General features: G+C 40.3%; 1 protein-coding gene across 6 annotated transcripts in view; it reads right to left on the reverse strand.

Moving 5' to 3' along the window:
* The window catches only part of tom1 (target of myb1 membrane trafficking protein), a 111,131-nt gene extending 101,690 nt beyond the window's left edge, over positions 1 to 9,441 (reverse strand). For 5 of the 6 annotated variants that reach the window (XM_043679949.1, XM_043679947.1, XM_043679946.1 and 2 more), the window contains exon 1: positions 9,291 to 9,441. In XM_043679949.1, the coding sequence (XP_043535884.1) occupies positions 9,291 to 9,342 (52 nt within the window). In that variant the 5' untranslated portion in view covers positions 9,343 to 9,441. The remainder of the gene's footprint in view (positions 1 to 9,290) is intronic. The other variant, XM_043679948.1, reaches the window with a different exon arrangement.
* Between the last annotated feature and the right edge of the window lie 1,663 nt (positions 9,442 to 11,104).

Consider the following 11,104-nt stretch of genomic DNA (forward strand, 5'->3'; position numbering starts at 1 on the left):
TTCCAATCAGGTTTAAGATACGTACAAACCCAAAGCCAAGTTGCTTAGCAATCCATATTAGTAAATTATTTTGGCCCAACACTGAATAAAAAGGTTGTTCTCAATAGGGATATCTCACTTTTATTTAAATCGCTAGAGTGTGCTCACTAGCAAACAGCTTTGATTCAGAGTTTCTTGAAAGACAATTCAAGATCCAGGCAGTTATTACTATCCAATTGTACTTTAAAAACCATACTGCTGGTAGAATGTGCAAGTGCAGATCTTGTTGCTACTCAAATGTAAAGTCTGGCTCTCATTGAAATTTCACAAATCAGGTTGATTTTCATTTTCTAAGTCACAACAGGGATTTTAATCACAATAGTTGAAAAATGTGGTGCTGGAAAAACACAGCAGACCAGGCAGCATCCGAGGAGCAGGAGAATCAACGGGGGGTGAGGGGAAATGAGGAACCTGGAGAAATCTACATTCATCCCGTGTGGTTGGAGGGTTCCTAGGCGGAAAATGAGGCGCTTCTCCTCCAGATGGTGTGTGGCCAGGGTCTGGCGATGGAGGAGGCCAAGGACCTGCATGTCATTGGCGGAGTGGGAGGGGGAGCTAAAGTGTTCAGCCACGGGGCGGTTGGTGTGGGTGTCCCAGAGGTGTTCCCTGAAACGTTCCGCACGTTCTTCCTTTATACAGATTTCTCCAACTTCCTCATGGTTCTTTAGAGGGACACTGGTGGCTGGTGAACATTCTCTATAATATAGATCTACTAACTCAGCAATCTCACACAGAGAAAGGACTTTGACTTAAACTAACCATCTGCAGGAGATGAATGGTGTTGCTAGTAGCTACAGCTGTCAGGAGATCTGCTGGCATGGTGTCACAGTTACATGGTTTGCGCCATCCTCATATCCACTGTCGCTCGTCTACACTGCTGAGTCATTCAACTATGCCTAGGCTGAGCCTTTTTTCCACTGCCCTCCATTTCTTTTCTCTTAAAGAAGAGATCTTAGTGGTTTTTAGCTCTGATCAAGTTATAAAAATACTGACTTTCTTATTTGGAAATGATATTTCAGGAGCCTTTTTGCTCTCAATTCCTACACCCATTGGTCTTATGATCCTGAATTGAAATTTTTACCAGAGGTCTCAACATCCACATTTCAAAAGCCTCTGTTTTCTTCCACGGAGCTTTACTTAATATCCAGGATTCTGAGACGTCCAGGTGTTAGGTTCTTTTTTTTTTGAGATTCTTGCACACTTAATGCAACTGCAATATGCCAACTTCTGTGAACAGCCAAAGTTTATTAAGCAAGTACAAGTTTTGGGAGGATCACTTCGCAACGCTTGCAAAGCATGTCAAGAGAATCTCTCTGAACAAAGGAACCAGTTCTTCCTTTATACAAAATCTCATATCACAGTCAGTAACGCCCACAAGACAACCCCCAGCCACTTCCCCACAGTCACATGCCACTCAAGACAACGTTTCTGGATATGATCACGGCACTGCAATGTGATGTAAATCATCCCTTAATGGCAAAATCTGGTGTAAAATTTTTTTTAAACCGCAGGGTGTGGTCAGAATTCCAACTGCAATGCTCTTATCGATTCTGAATAGATGATAAAGTAAATGTTTTTACTCTGAATAATAGGAGATGATAATGCAAATGTTTCTACATCACACCTGCAAAACAGAGAAATATACCACCCTATCCCTGGGGCATTCAATTTCTACAGGTTAGCAGAGCAAATTAACCCCTTAACTTCTCAGATTCTCTGAATTATCAAAAACAGCTATGAGCAAACACCAGATTACAGACAAGAATTACTGCCAGTTATATTTTTCTCAACTGAACTAGCATGCTTTTGTACAACAGCATGATCAAACATTAGTGCACAAACAAGGCAGGTGCGGTGAGATCATGTTATCGCTAGTAAAATAGAAACACAGACAGGCGTGATTTTCTGAAAATGTAATAAAGAGCTACAGCAACACATGACATGGAGTCATAGCTTCAAGTTAAAAGAGTTCACAAAACTTGCCAGTTATCACTATCCATTTCTATTATTTTTAAAACAATGCTGTGGCAAAATTTGAGAGCACAGACTGGTAGAAATTTTGAACGAAAAAGCATGTGCTTATTGAGACTTGCATTTAAAAGTTTTAAGTCACAAAGAGACTTTTTGTGGAGTGTTTTTTTTAAATCTCAAAGCTCCAATGGTTTTTTCCTCCCATTCTGGAGTCTACAGAAATTGCCTAAATGTCATCACGACTCACTACAGCCAGGAAAAACACCCACATGATAAGGAAATCTCATCTTGGAAAAAGCTAATAGAGATAAGCCATTAGAACTAGGTAAAGGAGTAAGCGTCTAGTCCGTCAAGCCTGCGTTGCCATTCAATCCAACATTCCTCACATCTTTACAGGAAAATTATGTTTTATATACTAGTGACAGAGGTGAGATGGACCAAGTGGAATAGATAATGAGTACGCCCAAGACAAAAGGCAAAGGCAGTGATAACGGTGGTAACGACATATAAAATAGGCGGAAATGCTGGCAGTGAAAAAGGAGAATAAAGCCAATAAGTCACAGCCATGAGAATGAGACAGATTTTAATCAGTAAGGGAAAAGGCAGGAAAATAAATTGAGGATTATGCAATCACCCATGATCTCATTGAATTATGGAGCAGACTCGATGGGTTCAAAGGTGTACTGCTTCTCCAATGTCCTATGGTCATGGGATTTGAGAAACGTGGACTAGAAGTCAAACACTGAACTTGTAAAAGCCCATATTAAGTCCAAGAGACTATAAAGTGCCGAAATGGAAAACGAGGTGAGGTTCCTCAACAAACAAAACTGAAGTTGCTGGAAAAGCTCAGCAAGTCTGGCAGCATCTGTGAAGAGAAATCAGAGTTAACATTTCGGATATGGTGACCCTTCCTGAGAGGTTCCTCCAGTTTGCATTAAGCTTATTTTCTTAATGTACTCTAGCAATATGTTTGGCAAGTTTTTTTTACAATTATCATAATACAAAGAGAAGATTAAACAACTTAAATTACAAGAACAAATCAAACTGATTGACTAAATAACAACTTTGTTCCAACTACATAAAATGATTTGTGAAATCTACATTGTAAATATATTTCAAAAATATAGATTCCAAAAGAATTAGTTTTTTTGTACTGATTGAGTACTGCATTTGAAAACCTCATATGTAACACAGACAGACAATGAAAAATCAAAAACTTAAAAACAGAAAAGTGCGAAACATATCAAGCAGGGTAATCAGCAGAAATGCCACAACCTTCATTCTTTACACTCAGACTTATTGCAAAAAATACGCAAGAAAATGTTGCTTCTTTTGTCCTACTGGTCAACAGGTTTCTCTCTGCAAGTTACCAAATATCTGCAATTACTTTTTTTAATCTGGTAGTGCAAAGACAACATTCAGAATGCAATGGCTGCAACCTCCATTTTAAAGTAAACTCCTTTGCTTCTATCTGATAGGTGAGTAGCACACATCTTCGGCAGCTTTGTTCACCAATTCCTTTCAAATTTAAACTTGCTATCCCTCACATTTTTTTTGTAAGCTCTTCAAATGGGCAATTGCACTGTTAATAGCAGGCTGTTCAACACACCATAAGGCATGTATTGCAATGCTAGAAAAAAGTCAGGATTTGTACTTACTCAGTTTAGCAAATAAGGACTTGGATACATTATCAGAATCTCTTACCAATAACAAGCATGGGGAGTTGTACCAAATAAACAGAACAAAGGATTCTCTCTTCAACAAGCACTAGGATGCCAAATAATGGGACTGATCCAACTCATCCAAGTTACTCATTGTAGCAATGTAGAATGGCAAAAACCTCCTTCAATCACACAAGTCACAAGGTTAACTTGGCATGTGGAAATTACAATGTGGTAGTACTGTGGAAGGAGGGTGACCTTTGATGTATTTTTCAAGTAAAATACATGGACATTACCCAGGTTTGGGACAACGAAGCATATTTCCTGATTTTATTTTTTACTTTTTCCAACAATTAGAGTCCAAAAATTACAAGGTCAGTAACTTCCTGACCCTGGCCATTTGATCAACTGCTGTTCAGTACCCAGGGAGACTGCCCAAAGCCATGAGTGGCAGGTTGGCAATAAAACCCATCGAGACTCTTGATGATCAAGGTTTAAAGGAGCTAATGGGTTCCCTATTTACCACTGCAATCTCCGATCAAGGATTAGTGCAGACACAGCCTGCACTCCTGGTAGGATTGCAGACCACCCCCCAAGTCTGAGTGGGAGTACCATTAATATACCATGGTGCATTTTCAATTTTCATTTTAATTTAAATTTATAAAAAGTGCCTGATAGTTGAGGTTTCCTCCAGTCATCCTTTTTTGCAAGTGGAAAACTTTCCTCACTCCTGTTCCCTGCCTCTGATTTAAAAAAAAATCAGATTCCTAATGGGCAGAGTGGAAAAATACTGCCTTCTCCAAACTGACAATGTTGGAGAGCACAATAATTTACCCAAAAATATTGCAGCCTCAAACAAATATTTTCCAATGCATCTAACATTTTATCATAATGCTATTTTTCAAAATCCTTTAAGGTCAGAGGTGGTGTATTTCTTTCAGGCTGAATATATAAGTAGAATCTCACTTCATCAAATTACATGCTACAAATTTTCAACAAATGAAAGCAACTGAACAGGAATGGTCAGTGAGCTGTTTACTATAAATCTCAGCAGCTTTGTATTATTCAGACTAGGGTGTGCAGGTTTAAAAACCTACTTACACTGTACCTCATGGTAGAGGTTCACAATGATTATTCATTTAAAATTGAATCAAGAGAAAAAAATTCATTGAACTAACAGAATGCTATTTTCTTTTTACAGATAGTTCACTGGGTACAATTCACAATGGAGGGTATTCACTAGGTAAAAACAGAGTTGTGAACCAACAATGCGGACATCACAAGGGTAAAGCTTCCTGGAATACAGGGAAACAGCAAACAGAACTAAATTTGACCACTCTTTCAAAAGGGCAAAAAACAAAATGAATTACGAATTGATGCTGAAAATAAATTAAGGCTAAGGTTGCTTTTACACTTTATCACAACTTCTCAATTTACTTCAACTTCTCTCATGCTCACTTCAACTTTCATGGCTATAAACCTTCATCTAGGTTTCACTACATCAGAAAATAAAAGTGTTTGATAACCCATTCTGGGACAAGTTCTGATCTTGATTTAAATGCTCAATTGATACCCTGCAGGTGGTCAAACATATAGACACCATGATTTTTGGACTGATCGAAGATGATTGGGAAATTCCCTTGCCAATCACATCTGGACCTTGCACGGTTTAAGTGACTGGACTTGACCTTATGAACCTAAGACTCATACCTTATGTCTTAACCTCATTGTAATGTTTTCATTTCTGTCGATCATAGAGTCATACAGCATAGAAACAGACCCTTCAGTCCAACTTGTCCATGCCTATAAACAAAATATCTAAAATCTAATGAACATATTTTAACAAAACATGCTGTACAGACAAGGAACAGCCCTAGGAAGAGATTAATAGGTTTTGATGATGTTCCAAGATCTTGATCCACATTTTAAAACAATGTGTTACTGAGAGATGGCCAAATTGGCTTTATTTCAGAATGTTGTGGATTGTTGTTGGTACTGTGTTAGAGCTGTAAAGCATTAACAGAGCTTTCACAGCAGGTTATTGGATGTGGATTGGCCTGAAGCTTTCTCAGTGAGATGGAAGGTCTTAAAAAAATCTCCAACTTTGTAGTTACAGAGTATCAAGTAACCAGAGAAAAAGAATTCTAGGAGCAAATGCATTAATTAACATTGAGTTAACAAAATGTGGTGGAGGCATACACTCTACTGATTACCCTCATCAATTGTTTGTGCTACATAACTGTCTTGCACTCACTGTACTGTATGGAAACTGAGTTGCTCCAGTTTTGTTCTCAAGTTCTGTTTGCTATAGTAGGAAGAGATTTTTTTCTTCAAATAGGCACTGTAAATTAACTTCTTTTGCTTTGTTGAGTTAATGAAATGTTCCACTGGTATGAAAATCTGTTAGCAGAGAAACCTGTCACAAGGTGTCAATGATGGACAGTTGTATCAACAGATACTCAGCATTAAGAGTGTAATGAAGATCCAATGACAACGCAGCTGTTTGCGCTGCATAAATTCATTTTAGGCTCTCCCAACAGTGTCACAGGTAAATGCTTCCCAAAGAGATACAGCTATAATCCCTGCAAACATTCCCAGAATCAATCAACAACTGAGTTTGGCTGACGCAGTAGCATGAACAAAACTTCCCTGGGCTCATGAGGCAAACAAACCAGCAAGATCCCAACTTACAACACTGATTAGAAGCGCACATGTTGTGAGGTAGCTGGGTATACTTTTGGTCACCTTGTCATCAGGCCTAAACTGACAGACAAACCATTTCTGCACTTCAAACCCATGCCTAAGTATATTTCAGAAATGTTTAGATGCTCTATAGAAATAATTCTGCCTTACTTGTATATGCCCTCCTCTTCTTTACAATCTCCCTCACAGAACCTACTTGACTTTATACAGGCTACTCCCAGGCACTTAAATGCTTAAATGGAGGAAATTACAAATGCAAGGTCATCCATTCATAATATTAACTCTTTCTCTGTAACTCTCCACAAATGGTCCCCAGCATTTTCTATATTTATTTCAGACCTCTCCTACTTGCAGCATTTGCTTTCATACACATCTCACCTGACCGAGTTAGGAATGACTCCCTTCTTCCACAATGGTTCTATTTGCTGAAGGCTATGAAAATGGCCATGTCCCAGTTCCTGGTCTGTGCTGAGTTAGTGATTCCCTTTGAAGTGGGTGTGGGTGCACAATCTGTCTCAAACTCTGGGCTTGGGAGGAAGAGAATCTGTCAAGCTTTCAATTCCTGGCTACAGCATCATGATTTTAGATCAGGGTGGTGCTGAAAAAGCACAGCAGGTCAGGCAGCATCAGAGGAGCAGGAAAATCAACTTTTTGGGCAGGAGCCCTTCGTCAGGAATAGCTATTCCTGACGAAGGGCTCCGGCCCAAAATGTAGATTTCCAGCATCTGCAATCCTCACTTTTGCCTACTACATCATGATATCAGCTAAAGGTGGAAATCAGATATTGGCATAAAATCTCAGGCAACAGTTGTGCCCCCTTCCCCATGCATCTAAGACAACAGTCCCACTGGGAAATCCAGGAGAGCATAACATACAGTTATGTCCTTTCTAGAAAAATCAACTAATTTTTAGAACAATTCACCATTTCCAAATTCAGACCAACTGCACGATTGTGATACGATGTTGAGTAAACATCTGACCCAAGGGCATACAACTTAAAATAATTTTAAAATAAACTAAATTCATCCAGCAATGTCACTGTGTTAGTCTCTTCCACAGAAAACTCAGCTTCTTCAAACATGTTAAAAACAGGAAGCAAACCACTGTGTATTTATAAACCATGAGCTCAGAGTATTCCAAAACAATACAGAGCCAAACATTTAACGTCTAACATCTGGCACCTAAACAAAATGACAGTGACACACATCAAAATCTGACAAGAGTCATACACACAGCACCACACAATGTGCTGCACTGAAACAAGCCATTCTGCCCAACAGGTCTGCTGGGATGTTTGTACTCCAGCGAGCCTCCTCCCACCATTCTTGTAAGCATATATTGGTAATTCTTAAATATAATATTCTACTACTAAAGTAAAATACTCCATATTTTGGCAATCTGAAATTAAAACAGAACACAAAGTATATCTCAGGTAAGGATTGATGTTGCTGGACCAGTAATCCAGAGGTACAGGCAAATGCTCCATGGGCATGCGTTCAAATCCACAGTAACTAGTGGAATTTAAATTCAATTAATATATCAGGAATTGAAACCTAGTATCAGTAATAGCATCTGTACTAATTATGATCAAATGTTGTAAAAATTCATCTGGTTCACCAATGTTCTTTAGGGAAAGCAGAAACATAAAACAGAGTTAGCCTTTCATCAGAATTAAAGATTAATGGGAATTAAACTGGTAGAGGGACAAGAAGTGGAATAGTCAGTGGATAGCCATGTAATTCTTGCTATTTAGCACCCTGCTACCGACTGTTCCTCATAGCCTACTCCTGGCTATGCACTTAATGGAAGTTCAGAACTTTTTCCAGCACATAAAAACTCATCTTCCCTCTCTACAAATGCTGCTAGACCACCTGAATGTTTGTTGTTTTGATTTCTTCCACTCCTTTCTCATCTATTCATCCCCTGAAAAAAAACATACTATTCCCATCCATACTTGGTATGTGAATGGCACTGGCAAGACCTCCATTTGTTCAAGGGTCATGGGACATGGATGACAGAGTGACTTGTATTCCATTTCAGACAGCAACTAAGCAACAACCTGTAGGCCAGACCAGGTAAAGGGCAGTAGGTTTCCTTCCCTAAGGGACATCAGTGAACCATTTGGGATTTTGCAACCACGATAGTTTCAATCTTCACCACTAAGGCTACTTTACGATTCCAGATTTATCAAATGAACTCACATTTCACCAGCCACTGCAGATTAGGATCTGAATGTGCCCAATGACTTTGTCTCAAATATAACAAAATATTTCACATTCTAGATACATGACATTAATTTTTTTTAAAGTGAAAAATAAACTACACTTTAGGCAACTTCAAACGTGCCTGTAAGATGTGCACTCACTGTGTGAATATGTAATATTGACAACTGGACGCTGGGTAGTGCAGGTTGGAAGCCCCTCAACTGTAGGAAAGCTAAAAATCACAACATCAGGTTATATCCAACAGGTTTATTTGGAAGCACTGCTTCATCAGGTCAACCACCTGATGAAGAATCAACGCTTCGAAAGCTAGTGCTCCCAAATAAACCTGTTGGACTATAACCTGGTATGGCGTGATCTTTAAGTTTGTACACCCCAGTCCTACACTGGCCCCTCCAAAAACAAATGCAGGAAAACTGACAACCCCCAGCTCCCCACCTGACAATCAACCGGGAGGACACCGCCCACCTGCATGCCCATTGGCCGTCGGTCACGAAGGGCCTGACGCGATTGGATAACGGAACTGCCCATCGCCGGTCCCATTAACTTCAGCCGTTGAAGGAAAACCCTTCGCAAAGATTTTAAAGCGGGCCAGAGCCGACCGGGCAGAGGTTTTGGCTCCGAGAGACTGGACCGGGAGAGCGGGGAAGCAACGTCGTCGTTTCGCGAGAATGTATGTTTATGTGTTTCTTACCAACCCGCTGCCCGACTTGGGTGCTGAAGGGATTGCCGTAAAGAAACTCCATCTCGAGAGAGTGACGGAGTGAATCAGAGAGAGAGGGAGGGAGCAGCTGACCCCGGGGCACGTGATCCTGGCCACGTGATCCTGGCCACGTGATGTTTACAATCCATCGCAAGGCACCATGGGTATTAACCGTCAAACGGGCGGAAAAATAACATTGACTCCGAAATAAATACCTTCGGTCCTTCGTCTACATTACGAATATCGAGAGCAAGAGAAACGTTTTTATTTTAAAAAAAAACGCTGACCGTACCGTTGTTTTCATTTCCATTCCGCTCCTTTTTTTCTTTGATGCACACTGTTTAGTGACAAGTGCCAGAGGTACCAAGAAATGACCTTCCCAGTGAACCGAGTGCTGCAGCGCCCTCCGCTGCCTGGGCTGAGGAATCGCAGCGAAATACAAGTGGTGAGTTAAAAACAAGTTTACTGGAGCAGCTTGGACTTGAACCCCTCAGAGAGAAAGCCAAGCTGTAGATGCTAGAATCCAAGTAGAAGGTTGGAAGAACACAGCAAGACAGGCAGCATCAGAGGTGAAGAAGCCAACGTTTCGAGTGCGACCCTTCTTCTGGACTTGAACCAGGGCTTACTAGCTCAGAAGTAGGCACTACCCTGTGTCATAAGAGCCCCAACTTTATTGTCTACTTTATTGCTGAAATGTTGTCCAACAATCAGCTACACTGCTCCAATAGTCCATTTAAAATTAAAATCAGAATTTTGTCACAGGAAAAAAGGCCATTCGGTCCATTGCATCCTGTAACCCTGCACATACCCTTTTAATTTACAACTTAACACCATTTTCAAAGAATGATCTGCTCTGAAGAAGGGTAACTGGGCCTTAAATGTTAACTCTGATTTCTCTCCACAGATGCTGCCAGACATGCTGAGTTTTTCCAGCAATTTCTGTTTTTGTTTCTGCTTTCCATCCACAGTTCTTTCAAGGACGAAGGTGAACTTTCGGTCAACTCACTCTCGCACAGTGCGCTTCAGAACCCAGTAGTTTGCTGCGTGAAAGTTTTTCATCATGTCACTTTAGCTCCTTTTGCCAATCACTTTAGATCTATGGCCTCTCATTCTTTGACCTCTCACAAGAGGGAACACTTTCTCCCTATCTACCCTGTAGGGTTGGGGACAGCAGAGACAGTTGTGAGGTGGTGATGACTTTGATTTGATTTATTATTGTCACATGTACCTGGGTACAGTGAAAAGTTTTTTGTTTTTCATGCAGTACAGGTAGATCATACCATACAAAGTTTGTAAGGAACACAAAAAGATCAACATTAACTTTAACTTTGAAAACTGAGAGGTCCATTTAGAAGTCTAATAACTATTCTTCAGCCTTTTGGTAGGTGTGGTTAAGCTTTTGTATCTTCTGCTGATAGAAGAAGTTGAAAGAGATTATAACTGGGATGGGAGGGGTCTTTAATGATGTTGGCTGCCTAGGTCAGGTGAATTGGCCATGCTAAATTGCCATAGTGTTAGGTGAAGGGTTAAATGTAGGTGAATGGGTCTGGGTGGGTTGCTTTTAAGAGAGTCGGTGTGGACTTGTTGGGCCGAAGGGCCTGTTTCCACACTGTAAAGTAATCTAATCTAATCTAATCCGAGGCAGCAAGACGCATAGATGGAGTCAATGAATAGAAGGTTGACTTGTATAATGGACTGGGCTGTGGTTCACAACTTTTGCTTCTTATGGTCCTGGACAGAGCAGTTGCTACACCAAGCTCTGATTAATCCCGATAGGATGCTTTCTATTAAACAGTACAAGACAC

The sequence above is a fragment of the Chiloscyllium plagiosum genome, chromosome 39 (assembly GCF_004010195.1).
Source record: "Chiloscyllium plagiosum isolate BGI_BamShark_2017 chromosome 39, ASM401019v2, whole genome shotgun sequence".
In the NCBI taxonomy this organism is placed as follows: domain Eukaryota; kingdom Metazoa; phylum Chordata; class Chondrichthyes; order Orectolobiformes; family Hemiscylliidae; genus Chiloscyllium; species Chiloscyllium plagiosum.